The sequence below is a fragment of the Salvelinus fontinalis genome, chromosome 12, assembly GCF_029448725.1.
Source record: "Salvelinus fontinalis isolate EN_2023a chromosome 12, ASM2944872v1, whole genome shotgun sequence".
Lineage (NCBI taxonomy): Eukaryota > Metazoa > Chordata > Actinopteri > Salmoniformes > Salmonidae > Salvelinus > Salvelinus fontinalis.
The window spans coordinates 54,774,581-54,791,257 of record NC_074676.1 but is presented as its reverse complement, the minus strand read 5'-3'; the positions used below and the strand labels follow the sequence as shown (position 1 = coordinate 54,791,257).

General features: G+C 42.5%; 1 protein-coding gene across 1 annotated transcript in view; it reads right to left on the bottom strand.

The window, feature by feature from the left end:
• Nucleotides 1–16,677, bottom strand: part of atp10a (ATPase phospholipid transporting 10A) — a 225,889-nt gene that overhangs the window by 195,695 nt on the left and 13,517 nt on the right. The window contains exon 2 of the mRNA XM_055941116.1: nucleotides 9,468–9,672. Within this exon, the coding sequence (XP_055797091.1) occupies nucleotides 9,468–9,672 (205 nt within the window). The remainder of the gene's footprint in view (nucleotides 1–9,467; nucleotides 9,673–16,677) is intronic.

The following is a 16,677-nucleotide window of genomic DNA, read 5'->3' as shown; positions in this document are numbered from 1 at the left end:
ACATGGCTATATACACAGAGTACCAGGTAATAACATGGTTATATACACAGAGTACCATGTAATAACATGGCTATATACACAGGGTACCAGGTAATAACCTGGCTATATACACAGAGTACCAGGTAATAACATGGTTATATACAGGGAGTACCAGGTCATAACATGTCTATATACACAGAGTACCAGGTAATAACATGGTTATATACACAGGGTACCAGGTAATAACATGGCTATATACAGGGAGTACCAGGTAATAACATGGCTATATACAGGGAGTACCAGGTAATAACATGCTTATATACACAGGGTACCAGGTCATAACCTGGCTATATACACAGAGTACCATGTAATAACATGGCTATATACACAGGGTACCAGGTAATAACATGGCTATATACACACACAGGGTACCAGGTAATAACATGGGTATATACACAGAGTACCAGGTAATAACATGGCTATATACAGGGAGTACCATGTAATAACATGGCTATATACACAGGGTACCAGGTAATAACATGGCTATATACACAGAGTACCAGGTAATAACATGGCTATATACAGGGAGTACCAGGTAATAACATGGCTATATACAGGAAGTACCAGGTAATAACATGGCTATATACACCGGGTACCAGGTCATAATCTGGCTATATACACAGGGTACCAGGTAATAACATGGCTATATACACATGGTACCAGGTAATAACATGGCTATATACACAGGGTACCAGGTAATAACATGGCTATATACACAGGGTACCAGGTAATAACATGGCTATATACACAGGGTACCAGGTAATAACATGGCTATATACACAGAGAACCAGGTAATAACATGGCTATATACAGGGAGTACCAGGTAATAACATGGCTATATACAGGGAGTACCATGTAATAACATGGCTATATACACAGGGTACCAGGTAATAACATGGATATATACACACAGAGTACCAGGTAATAACATGGCTATATACAGGGAGTACCAGGTAATAACATGGCTATATACAGGGAGTACCAGGTAATAACATGGCTATATACACATGGTACCAGGTAATAACATGGCTATATACACACACAGGGTACCAGGTAATAACATGGCTATATACACACACAGGGTACCAGGTAATAACATGGTTATATACAGGGAGTACCAGGTAATAACATGGCTATATACAGGGAGTACCAGGTAATAACATGGCTATATACAGGGAGTACCAGGTAATAACATGGTTATATACACAGGGTACCAGGTAATAACCTGGCTATATACAGGGAGTACCAGGTAATAACATGGCTATATACAGGGAGTACCAGGTAATAACATGCTTATATACACAGGGTACCAGGTCATAACCTGGCTATATACACAGAGTACCATGTAATAACATGGCTATATACACAGGGTACCAGGTAATAACATGGCTATATACACACACAGGGTACCAGGTAATAACATGGCTATATACACAGAGTACCAGGTAATAACATGGCTATATACACAGGGTACCAGGTAATAACATGGCTATATACACACACAGGGTACCAGGTAATAACATGGGTATATACACAGAGTACCAGGTAATAACATGGCTATATACAGGGAGTACCAGGTAATAACATGGCTATATACAGGAAGTACCAGGTAATAACATGGCTATATACACCGGGTACCAGGTCATAATCTGGCTATATACACAGGGTACCAGGTAATAACATGGCTATATACACAGGGTACCAGGTAATAACATGGCTATATACACAGGGTACCAGGTAATAACATGGCTATATACACAGAGAACCCGGTAATAACATGGCTATATACAGGGAGTACCAGGTAATAACATGGCTATATACAGGGAGTACCATGTAATAACATGGCTATATACACAGGGTACCAGGTAATAACATGGCTATATACACACAGAGTACCAGGTAATAACATGGCTATATACAGGGAGTACCAGGTAATAACATGGCTATATACACATGGTACCAGGTAATAACATGGCTATATACACATGGTACCAGGTAATAACATGGCTATATACACACACAGGGTACCAGGTAATAACATGGCTATATACACAGAGTACCAGGTAATAACATGGCTATATACAGGGATTACCATGTAATAACATGGCTATATACACAGGGTACCAGGTAATAACATGGTTATATACACAGAGTACCAGGTAATAACATGGCTATATACAGGGAGTACCATGTAATAACATGGCTATATACACATGGTACCAGGTAATAACATGGCTGTACCAGGTAATAACATGGCTATATACACAGGGTACCAGGTAATAACATGGCTATATACACAGGGTACCAGGTAATAACAGGGGTACCAGGTAATAACATGGCTATATACACAGGGTACCAGGTAATAACATGGCTGTACCAGGTAATAACCTGGCTATATACAGGGAGTACCAGGTAATAACCTGGCTATATACAGGGAGTACCAGGTAATAACATGGCTATATACACAGAGTACCAGGTAATAACATGGCTATATACAGGGAGTACCATGTAATAACATGGCTATATACACAGGGTACCAGGTAATAACATGGTTATATACACAGAGTACCAGGTAATAACATGGCTATATACACAGAGTACCAGGTAATAACATGGCTATATACAGGGAGTACCATGTAATAACATGGCTATTTACACATGGTACCAGGTAATAACATGGCTGTACCAGGTAATAACATGGCTATATACACAGGGTACCAGGTAATAACATGGCTATATACACAGGGTACCAGGTAATAACAGGGGTACCAGGTAATAACATGGCTATATACACAGGGTACCAGGTAATAACATGGCTGTACCAGGTAATAACCTGGCTATATACAGGGAGTACCAGGTAATAACATGGCTATATACACACAGAGTACCAGGTAATAACCTGGCTATATACACAGAGTACCAGGTAATAACATGCCTATATACACAGACTACCAGGTAATAAATAAGTATTGTCTCTTATCGATGGCGGTTATGATATCGTTTACGACCTTGAGCGTGGCTGAGGTGCACCCATGACCAGCTCAGAAACCAGATTGCAACCAAAATGCTTATTGAGATTCTCAATTATCGCAAATTTATCGGTGGTGACAGTGTTTCTTAGCCTCAGTGCAGTGGGCAGCTGGGAGGAGGTGCTCTTATTCTCCATGGACTTTACTGTGTCCCAAAACTTTTTGGAGTTAGAGCTACAGGATACAAATTTCTGTTTGAAAAAGCTTGCCTTTGCTTTCCTAACTGACTGAGTATATTGGTTCCTAACTTCCCTGAACAGTTGCATATCGCGGGGGCTATTCGATGCTAATGCAGTACGCCACAGGATGTTTTTGTGCTGGTCGAAGGCAGTCGGGTCTGGAGTGAACCAAGGGTTATATCTGTTCCTGGTTCTACATTTTTTGAATGGGGCATGCTTATTTAAGATGGTGAGGATGTCACTTTTAAAGAATAACCAGGAATCCTCTACTGACGGGATGAGGCCAATATCCTTCCAGGATACCCGGGCCAGGTTGATTAGAAAGGCCTGCTCGCTGAAGTGTTTTAGGGAGTGTTTGACAGTGATGAGGGTTGGTCGTTTGACTGCAGACCCATTACGGACTCAGGCAATAAGGCAGTGATTGCTGAGATCCTGGTTGAAGACAGCGGAGGTGTATTTGGAGGGCAGGTTGGTTAGAATGATATCTATGAGGGTGCCCGTGTTTACTGATTTGGGGTTGTATCTGGTAGGTTCATTTACAATTTGTGAGAGTTTGAGGGCATCAAGCTTAGATTGTAGGATGGACGGGGTGTTAAAACTTTCTTATTGCTGAGATCCCGTTAACGGGATGAATGACAACAGCCAGTGAAAGTGCAGGGCACATAGATGTGTCTTATACCATGTTAAAAGGTAATCTTGTTGTTAATCCCACCAAAGTGTCCAATTTCAAATAGGCGTTCCAGTGAAAGCACCACAAACGATTATGTTAGGTCACCGCAAAATCACAGAAAAACACAGCTATTTTTCCAGCCAAAGACAGGAGTCACAAAAAGCAGAAATAGTGATAAAATTAATCACTAACCTTTGATGATCTTCATCAGATGACACTCATAGGACTTCATGTTACACAATACATATATGTTTTGTTCGATAAAGTTCATATTTATATCCAAAAACCTCAGTTTACATTGGCGCCATGTTCAGAAATGCCTCCAAAATATCCGGAGAAATTGCAGAGAGCCACGTCAAATAACAGAAATACTCATCATAAACTTTGATGAAAGATACATGTTTTACATAGAATTAAAGATACACTTGTTCTTAATGCAACCGCTGTGTCAGATTTCAAAAAGCTTTACGGCAAAAGCACAATATTCAATAATCTGATGTGATTTTGCGGTGACCTAACATAATCGTTTGTGGTGCTTTCGCTCTATTTGAAAAAGGAAGCCATACAGTTACCCGCCAAATTGTGCAGTCAACAAAACTCATAAATAGTATAAAAATCTTCACTTACCTTTGCTGATCTTCGTCGGAACGCACTCCCAGGACTCCCACAAGAAATGTTTGTTTTGTTTGGTAATGTCCATCATTTATGTCCAAATAGCTATTTTTGTTAGCGTGTTTGGTAAACAAATTCAAAGTCAGGAAGCGCGTTCACTAAAAGCAGACGAAATGTCCAAAAGTTCCGTAACAGTCAGTAGAAACATGTCAAACGATGTATTGAATCAATCTTTATAATGTTTTTAACATAAATCTTGAATAACGTTCCAAACGGAGAATTACATTGACTTCAAGATGTGCGATGGAACAGAGCTCCCTCTCATGTGAATGCCCATTTCTTCGCAGGTTTTTGCCTGCCATATGAGTTCTGTTATACTCACAGACATCATTCAAACAGTTTTAGAAACTCCGGAGTGTTTTCTATCCAATACTAATAATAATATGCATATATTAGCAACTGGGACTGAGGAGCAGGCCGTTTACTCTGGGCACCTTTCATCCAAGCTACTCAATACTGAAGATAGATGGGGGGCAATCAATTCACATATGGGCACAGCTGGGGGCAGAAGGTAGTCTATAGCAAGCGGCAATGGTGAGACTTGTTTCTGGAAAGGTGGATTTTTTAAAGTAGAAGCTGGAATTGTTTGGGCACAGACCTGGATAGTATGACAGAACTCTGCAGGCTGTCTCTGCAGTAGATTGCAACTCCGCCCCCTTTGGCAGTTCTATCTTGTCGGAAAATGTTAAAGTTAGGGATGGAAATTTCAGGGTTTTTGGTGGTCTTCCTAAGCCAGGATTCAGACACGGCTAGGACATCCTGGTTGGAATGTGCTAAGGCAGTGAATAATACAAACTTAGGGAGGAGGCTTCTAATGTTAACATGCATGGAAACCAAGGCTTTTACGGTTACAGAAGTCAACAAATGAGAGCGCCTGGGGAATGGGAGTGGAGCTAGGCGCTGCAGGGCCTAGCTCTACATCACCAGAGGAACAGAGGAGCAGTAGGATAAGGGTACGGCTAAAGGCTATAAGAACTGGTTCTTACAAGTCCGGAGTTACGTCCGCAGCATAGATCCAGGATTCCCCTTCCTGGTGAAACACAGTTCGACACATTTCTTATCCCTCTTCCTGAAAGGAACCTTATAATCTATAGTCAAATTTGCTCACTCATTCAATGCAAACTCATTCATAGGGCCCACTAGACCAAAGCAAGATTATCCAACATTTACAAGGATGTGAACCCTAATTGTGTACGATGTAATCAGTCTCCTGCTAATCACGTACACATGTCTTGGTGTTGCCCATCTCTTGGTGGTTTCTGGAAAGACCGCTTTAACTCTCAGAATTAAGTGGCGCACAGATTGAGCCAGACCCTTTTATTGCACTATTTGGGGTTTTCCTTACCCACAATACAACTGACCAAAATGAATAAGGATGTAATTGCCTTTGTCACTTTGTTAGCGAGACGATTCATTTGACTTAGATGGGAATCCTCTGTACCCCTTTCTCATGCCCTTTCGATGAAATCCGTTTTGAATAAAGTTGGAAAAAATTCTACATTTCTACATTTCCCTGCAGTTCCAGAGTGACGTATATTTATATACAGTATATGTAAGAGGCCTGGTATGTGAATAAATCAAATCACATTTTATTGGTCACATACACATGGTTAGCAGATGTTAATGTGAGTGTAGCGAAGTGCTTGTGCTCCTAGTTCCGACCGTGCAGTAATATCTAACAAGTAATCTAACAATTCCACAACAACTACCTTATATACACAAGTGTAAAGGGATAAAGAATATGTACATATAAATATATGAATGAACGATGGCCGAACGGCATAGGCAAGATGCAGTAGATGGTATAGAGTACAGTATATACAGTGGGGCAAAAAAGTATTTAGTCAGCCACCAATTGTGCAAGTTCGCCCACTTAAAAAGATGAGAGAGGCCTGTAATTGTCATCATACACTTCAACTATGACAGACAAAATGAGAAAAGAAAATCCAGAAAATCACATTGTAGGATTTTTTATGAATTTATTTGCAAATTATGGTGGAAAATAAGTATTTGGTCAATAACAAAAGTTTCTCAATACTTTGTTATATACCCTTTGTTGGCAATGACAGAGGTCAAACGTTTTCTGTAAGTCTTTACAAGGTTTTCACACACTGTTGCTGGTATTTTGGCCCATTCCTCCATGCAGATCTCCTCTAGAGCAGTGATGTTTTGGGGCTGTTGCTGGGCAACACGAACTTTCAACTCCCTCCAAAAAATGTCTATGGGGTTGAGATCTGGAGACTGGCTAGGCCACTCCAGGACCTTGAAATGCTTCACAGGCAGTGGCTCGGGTGGTTGTTGTCCTTGATGATCTTTATGGCCTTCCTGTGACATCGGGTGGTGTAGGTGTCCTGGAGGGCAGGTAGTTTGCCCCCGGTGATGCGTTGTGCAGACCTCACTACCCTCTGGAGAGCCTTACGGTTATGGGTGGTGTAGGTGTCCTGGAGGGCAGGTAGTTTGCCCCCGGTGATGTGTTGTGCAGACCTCACTACCCTCTGGAGAGCCTTGCGGTTATGGGTGGTGTAGGTGTCCTGGAGGGCAGGTAGTTTGCCCCCGGTGATGTGTTGTGCAGACCTCACTACCCTCTGGAGAGCCTTGCGGTTGAGGGCGGTGCAGTTGCCGTACCAGGCGGTGATACAGCCAGACAGGATGCTCTCGATTGTGAATCTGTAAAAGTTAGTCAGTGTTTTTGGTGACGAGACAAATTTCTTCAGCCTCCTGAGGTGACTTTGTCTAAACTTTTGCCTGGACCTGCCCGCGCGTCGTGAGTTTAGATTGTGTACTGAACGCGTGAACAACAAGGAGGAATTTGGACATAAATGGACTTTATGGAACAAATCAAACATTTATTGTGGAACTGGGATTCCTGGGAGTGCATTCTGATGAAGATCATCAAAGGTAAGTGAATATTTATAATGCTATTTCTGACTTCTGTTGACTCCAACATGGCGGATATCTTCTTGGGTTGTGTTGGTCTCTGAGCGCCGTACTCAGATTATTGCATGGTTTGCTTTTTCCGTAAACTTTTATTTTGAAATCTGACACAGCGGTTGCATTAAGGAGAAGTATATCTTTAAATCTGTGAATAACACTTGTGTGTTTCAGCAATGTTTATTATGAGTATTTCTGTGAGTTGATGTGGCTCTGCAAATTCACGGGATGTTTTGGAGGCAAAACCAAATGTAAATTGAGGTTTTTGGATATAAATATGAACTTGATCGAACAAAAACATACATGTATTGTGTAACATGTTGTCCCGGGAGTGTCATCTGATGAAGAATATCAAAGGTTAGTGATTCATTTTATCAATATTTCTGCTTTTTGTGACTCCTCTCTTTGTTTGGAAAATGGCTGTATGCTTTCTGTGACTAGTTGCTGACCTAACACAATGATATGTTCTGCTTTCGCCGTAAAGCCTTTTTGAAACCGGACACTTTGGTTGGATTAACATGAAGTTTATCTTTAAAATGGTGTCTAATACTTGTATGTTTGAGGAATTTTTAATTATGAGATGTCTGTTGTTTTGAATTTGGCGACCTGCACTTTCACTGGCTGTTGTCATATCGATCCCGTTAACGGGATCTCAGCAATAAGAAGTTAACCGATATAAGACACTTGTATGTACCTAGATGTTTAATATCCATAATTGTTACGATTATTTATTTGAATTACGCTCTCTCCAATTTCACTGGAATTTTGTCGCCAGGTGTCCCGCTGACGGGATGTCTAGCCCTATGAAGTTTTTATCAAGGACAACACACAGGTCTTTCCATCATTGTCTGATTTTTTTTGTGTGCAATTAAACAAATTTACAGACAATGTCAAATGTGATATAGCGAAGCACCAGAGTGAGTTGGGTGCGCAATTACGCAGGTACTTTCCCGAAACGGATTCGGTATCCCTCTCATGCCCTGCCTCCAGTCCGCTTACCGATATCTGAACAAGAGAGCCTCATCGATATTGCAACAAGCAGTTCTGTGAAAATTGAATTTAAATCAGAAGACACTGCCAGGTTTCTGGATTGGGCTACGCTCAGAGTATCCTGCCTTGGCAAATCACTCTGTTAAGACACTGATGCCCTTTGCAACCACGTACCTATTTGAGAGTGGATTCTCGGCCCTCACTAGCATGAAAACTAAATACAGGCACAGACTGTGTGTGGGAAATGATTTAAGACGGAGACTCTCTCCAATACAACCCAACATTGCAGAGTTATGTGCTTCCTTTCAAGCACACCCTTCTCATTAACCTGTGGTGAGTTATTCACAATTGTTTATGAACAAATAAGGTTTTATATGTAAGATGGTTAAATAAAGAGCAGAATTATTGATTATCATATTATTATTATTATGTGTGTCCTGGTCCTATAAGAGCTCTTTGTCACTTCCCACGAGCCGGGTTGTGACAGAAACTCACATTCAACATCACACTCATTCTTCTGTTTAATAAATGTATTGGGTAGTGTGTGTGTGGCAGGCTTACAATGATGGCAGAAAACAACATTTGAGAGTGTGCTGACCCTGGTGCTAGAGGGGGTACGCAGCTGTGTGCTGACCCTGGTGCTAGAGGGGGTACAGCTGGAGGTTGACTGTTTGAAGGGGTACAGGGCTGGAGGTGGAATGTTTGAAGGGGTACGGGACTGTAAACAGTTTAGAAACCACTGTCTTAGAGGTATAGTGTAACGTCAACAAGGTCCAGGAAGCTGTGGACCACCCGTCTGAGGTTGACTGATTGTTAAATGTATAGTCTCACCAGGTCCAGGAAGCTGTGGACCACCCGTCTCAGGTTGACTGATTGTTAAATGTATAGTCTCACCAGGTCCGGGAAGCTGTGGACCACCCGTCTCAGGTTGACTGATTGATAAATGTATAGTCTCACCAGGTCCAGGAAGCTGCGGACCACTTGTCTCTGCTTGAGGTTGGTCTCTCCATCCAGGGTAGCTGTCTCGATGTGGACCATGCGGTCCGGGTCGCTGGAACTGAGCAGTAGAACATCTGCAGGCAGGATCTCGTTACAGCGCAGTCTAATGAAATCCCCAACACGGGCCTCCTTCCAGAACCGTTCCAGGTACTGGTGCTCTGGCCTAGAGGAAGAAGACAGGTATCCACATGGTTGTTAGGAATTGAAAACTGGTCAAAGTGCGGAGAAATTCTGGATACAAAATAAAGGTGAACGCCTTCTACATTTAAGAGTTAAACAGAATGTACACAGGGAGACCAAAGTGACTCTTCTGCAAGGTTCATAATAATCAAATCAAACTTTGTCACACGCACCAAATACAACAAGTGTAGACTTTACCGTGAAATGCTGAATACAACAAGTGTAGACCTTATCGTGAAATGCTGAATATAACAAGTGTAGACTTTACCGTGAAATGCTGACTGACATGCCCTTAAACAACAGTGCAGTTCAAGAAGAAGAAAATATTTACCAAGTAGAATAAAGTAAAAAAATAATACAACATATCAGTAATGAGGCTATATACAGGGTATTACGGTACAGAGTCAATGTGGAGGCTATATACAGGGTATTACGGCACAGAGTCAATGTGGAGGCTATATACAGGGTATTACGGTACAGAGTCAATGTGGAGGCTATATACAGGGGGTACCGGTACAGAGTCAATGTGGAGGCTATATACATGGTATTACGGTACAGAGTCAATGTGGAGGCTATATACAGGGTGTTACGGTACAGAGTCAATGTGGAGGCTATATACAGGGTATTACGGTACAGAGTCAATGTGGAGACTATATACAGGGGGTACCGGTCCAGAGTCAATGTGGAGGCTATATACAGGGTATTACGGTACAGAGTCAATGTGGAGGCTATATACAGGGTATTACGGCACAGAGTCAATGTGGAGGCTATATACAGGGTATTACGGTACAGAGTCAATGTGGAGGCTATATACAGGGGGTACCGGTACAGAGTCAATGTGGAGACTATATACAGGGTGTACCGGTACAGAGTCAATGTGGAGACTATATACAGGGGGTACCGGTACAGAGTCAATGTGGAGGCTATATACAGGGGGTGCCGGTACAGAGTCAATGTGGAGACTATATACAGGGTATTACGGTACAGAGTCAATGTGGAGGCTATATACATGGTATTACGGTACAGAGTCAACGTGGAGGCTATATACAGGGTATTACGGTACAGAGTCAGTGTGGAGGCTATATACCGGGGGTACCGGTACAGAGTCAATGTGGAGGCTATATACAGGGGGTACCGGTACAGAGTCAATGTGGAGGCTATATACAGGGGGTACCGGTACAGAGTCAATGTGGAGGCTATATACAGGGGGTACCGGTACAGAGTCAATGTGGAGGCTATATACAGGGGGTACCGGTACAGAGTCAATGTGGAGGCTATATACAGGGGGTACCGGTACAGAGTCAATGTGGAGGCTATATACAGGGGGTACCGGTACAGAGTCAATGTGGAGGCTATATACAGGGGGTACCGGTACATAGTCAATGTGGAGGCTATATACAGGGGGTACCGGTACAGAGTCAATGTGGAGGCTATATACAGGGGGTACCGGTACAGAGTCAATGTGGAGGCTATATACAGGGGGTACCGGTACAGAGTCAATGTGGAGGCTATATACAGGGGGTACCGGTACAGAGTCAATGTGGAGCCTATATACAGGGGGTACCGGTACAGAGTCAATGTGGAGGCTATATACAGGGTGTTACGGTACAGAGTCAATGTGGAGGCTATATACAGGGTGTTACGGTACAGAATCAATGTGGAGACTATATACAGGGTGTAACGGTACAGAGTCAATGTGGAGGCTATATGCAGGGTGTTACGGTACAGAGTCAATGTGGAGGCTATATGCAGGGTGTTACAGTACAGAGTCAATGTGGAGGCTATATACAGGGTGTTACGGTACAGAGTCAATGTGGAGGCTATATACAGGGTGTTACGGTACAGAGTCAATGTGGAGGCTATATACAGGGGGTACCGGTACAGAGTCAATGTGGAGGCTATATACAGGGGGTACCGGTACAGAGTCAATGTGGAGGCTATATACAGGGTGTTACGGTACAGAGTCAATGTGGAGGCTATATACAGGGTGTTACGGTACAGAGTCAATGTGGAGGCTATATACAGGGTGTTACGGTACAGAGTCAATGTGGAGGCTATATACAGGGGGTACCGGTACAGAGTCAATGTGGAGGCTATATGCAGGGTGTTACGGTACAGAGTCAATGTGGAGGCTATATACAGGGTGTTACGGTACAGAGTCAATGTGGAGGCTATATACAGGGTGTTACGGTACAGAGTCAATGTGGAGGCTATATACAGGGTGTTACGGTACAGAGTCAATGTGGAGGCTATATACAGGGTGTTACGGTACAGAGTCAATGTGGAGGCTATATACAGGGTGTTACGGTACAGAGTCAATGTGGAGGCTATATACAGGGGGTACCGGTACAGAGTCAATGTGGAGGCTATATACAGGGTGTTACGGTACAGAGTCAATGTGGAGGCTATATACGGGGTATTACGGTACAGAGTCAATGTGGAGGCTATATACAGGGGGTACCGGTACAGAGTCAATGTGGAGGCTATATACAGGGTGTTACGGTACAGAGTCAATGTGGAGGCTATATACGGGGTATTACGGTACAGAGTCAATGTGGAGGCTATATACAGGGGGTACCGGTACAGAGTCAATGTAGAGACTATATACAGGGGGTACCGGTACAGAGTCAATGTGGAGGCTATATACAGGGTGTTACGGTACAGAGTCAATGTGGAGGCTATATACGGGGTATTACGGTACAGAGTCAATGTGGAGACTATATACAGGGTGTTACGGTACAGAGTCAATGTGATACAGATACAACAGTATCATAATACAATGAAGACAGACTGTAGTTCAGATAGAGTCTGGTCAACGTTGGGGTCTAATAGCAGACACAACAGTATCATCAGCATACAAGTGGAGATAAAAAATAAAAATGACAAGACAAGTCGATATTGTTAATGTAAACAGTAAAAAGTACACAGAATGGACTCCTTCAGGACACCAATATCCAGGAACCCTGGTTTAACACCGTCAGTAGATACACGTCTCCCTGGTTTAACACCGTCAGTAGATACACATGGAGATGTACGTCTCCCTGGTTTAACACCGTCAGTAGATACACATGGAGATGTACGTCTCCCTGGTTTAACACCGTCAGTAGATACACGTCTCCCTGGTTTAACACCGTCAGTAGATACACATGGAGACGTGCGTCTCCCTGGTTTAACACCGTCAGTAGACGTGTACATCTGTCAAGTCATTTTAAAACCCGTTTAAACCAACTCAACATGAAGAGTGGTTCAAGGCCCTGTTCCGGTCAAAAAACGTGTTTTTCCTGTGTTTTATAAATCGTACTGATGAAACTAACAATGTACAAGTGGGATTATTTTCTAATCAGTGTTATTTCCTGATAGTTGCCGTTTCAAAATACAATCTACACAGGACCTCGTAATCAGCAGGTTTTTGGCATGGGCGGGAGATGTTTGTTCATGGTGACATCACCATGCTGTAAATGGATAAATAGACCAATAACAAACAGCGTTCCAAACCCACACTGACAATAGTAGACCGTTTTTGGTTTTCCCCCAGCCCACTCAGACCACTCCCAGGCACTCCTAGTCTTGCTAAAAAGCTATTTCCCTCCCCCCCATTTTAATGGAAATCTATTACAATAAGATACTTGATTGTTACCCAACATGTATTTGATATGGATATAAAAAAAAACATTGCATTTGGGCATTTTAAAAGAAAACTGGGCAAAATATGCAGAAAATATTCAGCATTCTTGTTCCTCTGGAACTTGTTCCTGTCTCTGAACTCCAGCCAAGGAAAACCGGCTGAATGTCAAACTCTGCCAGGAAATGATTACAAACCAAATCAAAAACAGTTTCGTAATAACTGTGAACGTTTATATAAAAACGGATCTAAAAAGCCACACAAAGCACAGAATTGGGTAACAATGTCATGCATCAACACCTGCTTGGAGTCTGGACCTCAACAGGAAATCACAGGTATTTCTATTGTCACTGGAAAGCTACTAGGTATCCTGATGTAGTCTTTCTAAACTCAGCTGGGGAGCATTCGGTCAGTGTGTTACTCAATAAATAAATCAGGAGTGAAAATGTGCTGAACAAGTCACATAATGAGTTGCATAATAGTGTTGAACAACTACCTCATCTCTGTACCCCACACATACAATTATATGTAAGGTCCCTCAGTCAAGCAGTGAATTTCAAACACAGATTCAACACAGTTGCCAGAGAAGAAGGAAACCGCTCAGGGATTTCACCATGAGGCCAATGGTAAATTTAAAACAGTTATAGAGTTTAATGGATGTGATGGGAGAAAACTGAAAGGTTGCTGGATCGAATCCCCGAGCTGACGAGGTACAAATCTGTCGTTCTGCCCCTGAACAAGGTAGTTAACTCACTGTTCCTAGGCCGTCATTGAAAACAAAAAGTTCCTAGTTAAATAAAAGGTCTAATAAAATATAAATAAAATTGTAGTTACTCCACAATACTAACCTAACTGATAAATCTGTACAGAATATAAAATATTCCAAAACATGCATCCTGTTTGCAACAAGGCACTAAAGTAATACTGCAAAGAATTGTCCTGAATACAAAGTGTTGTGTTATATTGGATTTGCCTCAAACATGTCACTGAATACCACTCTCTACATAATTTAAAGCATAGTGGTGGCTGCATCATGTTATGGGTATACATGTAATCGTTAAGGACTTGGGAGTTTTTCAGGATAAAAAGAAACAGAATGGAGCTAAGCACAGGCAAAATCCTAGAGGAAAACCTGGTTCAGTCTGCTTTCCACCAGACACTGGGAGATAAATTCACCTTTCAGCAGGACAAAACACAAGGTCAAATCTACACTGAAGTTGCTTACCAAGAAGACAGTGAATGTTCCTGAGAGGCCTAGTTACAGTTGACTTAAATCTGCTTGAAAACTTATGGCAAACCTTCATAACGGTTGGTTAGCAATGATCAACAACTAACTTGACAGAGCGTGAAGAATTTAGAAAATAATACAAATGGGCAAATGTTGCACAATCCAGGCTCTTAGAGACCCAGAAACACTCACAGCTGTTAGAGACGTACCCAGAAAGACTCACAGCTCTTAGAGACTTACCCAGAAAGACTCACAGCTCTTAGAGACTTGCCCAGAAACACTCACAGCTCTTAGAGACTTACCCAGAAAGACTCACAGCTCTTAGAGACTTACCCAGAAAGACTCACAGCTCTTAGAGACTTACCCAGAAACACTCACAGCTCTTAGAGACGTACCCAGAAACACTCACAGCTCTTAGAGACTCACCCAGAAAGACTCACAGCTCTTAGAGACGTACCCAGAAAGACTCACAGCTGTAAGAGACTCACCCAGAAACACTCACAGCTCTTAGAGACTTACCCAGAAAGCCTCACAGCTCTTAGAGACTTACCCAGAAAGCCTCACAGCTCTTAGAGACTTACCCAGAAAGCCTCACAGCTCTTAGAGACTTACCCAGAAAGCCTCACAGCTCTTAGAGACTTACCCAGAAAGCCTCACAGCTCTTAGAGACTTACCCAGAAAGCCTCACAGCTCTTAGAGACTTACCCAGAAAGCCTCACAGCTCTTAGAGACTTACCCAGAAAGCCTCACAGCTCTTAGAGACTTACCCAGAAAGCCTCACAGCTCTTAGAGACTTACCCAGAAAGCCTCACAGCTCTTAGAGACTTACCCAGAAAGCCTCACAGCTCTTAGAGACTTACCCAGAAAGCCTCACAGCTCTTAGAGACTTACCCAGAAAGCCTCACAGCTCTTAGAGACTTACCCAGAAAGCCTCACAGCTCTTAGAGACTTACCCAGAAAGCCTCACAGCTCTTAGAGACTTACCCAGAAAGCCTCACAGCTCTTAGAGACTTACCCAGAAAGCCTCACAGCTCTTAGAGACTTACCCAGAAAGCCTCACAGCTCTTAGAGACTTACCCAGAAAGCCTCACAGCTCTTAGAGACTTACCCAGAAAGCCTCACAGCTCTTAGAGACTTACCCAGAAAGCCTCACAGCTCTTAGAGACTTACCCAGAAAGCCTCACAGCTCTTAGAGACTTACCCAGAAAGACTCACAGCTCTTAGAGACTTACCCAGAAAGCCTCACAGCTCTTAGAGACTTACCCAGAAAGACTCACAGCTCTTAGAGACTTACCCAGAAAGACTCACAGCTCTTAGAGACTTACCCAGAAAGACTCACAGCTCTTAGAGACTTACCCAGAAAGAGTCACAGCTGTAAGAGACTTACCCAGAAAGAGTCACAGCTCTTAGAGACTTACCCAGAAAGAGTCACAGCTCTTAGAGACTTACCCAGAAAGACTCACAGCTCTTAGAGACTTACCCAGAAAGACTCACAGCTGTAAGAGACTTACCCAGAAAGCCTCACAGCTCTTAGAGACTTACCCAGAAAGCCTCACAGCTCTTAGAGACTTACCCAGAAAGACTCACAGCTCTTAGAGATTTACCCAGAAACACTCACAGCTCTTAGAGACTTACCCAGAAACACTCACAGCTCTTAGAGACTTACCCAGAAACACTCACAGCTCTTAGAGACTTACCCAGAAACACTCACAGCTCCTAGAGACTTACCCATAAAGACTCATAGCTCTTAGAGACTTACCCAGAAAGACTCACAGCTCTTAGAGACTTACCCAGAAAGACTCACAGCTCTTAGAGACTCACCCAGAAAGACTCACAGCTTAGAGACTTACCCAGAAAGACTCACAGCTCTTAGAGACTTACCCAGAAACACTCACAGCTGTAATCGCTGCCAAAAGGTGATTCTGACATGTATTAAGTCAGGTGGTTGAACACTTATCTCATCAAGATGTGTTTATACATTTTATTTTAAATGTTAGAATTTAATCTTACACTGAGTATTTTGTCGTTAACAAAAAAATTACAATGAAATCCATTTTAATCTCACTTTGTAAACAACAAAATCAATGGACGTGAACAATTTTAACATATGGAGATACAGTTCATTCAGAAAGTATTCA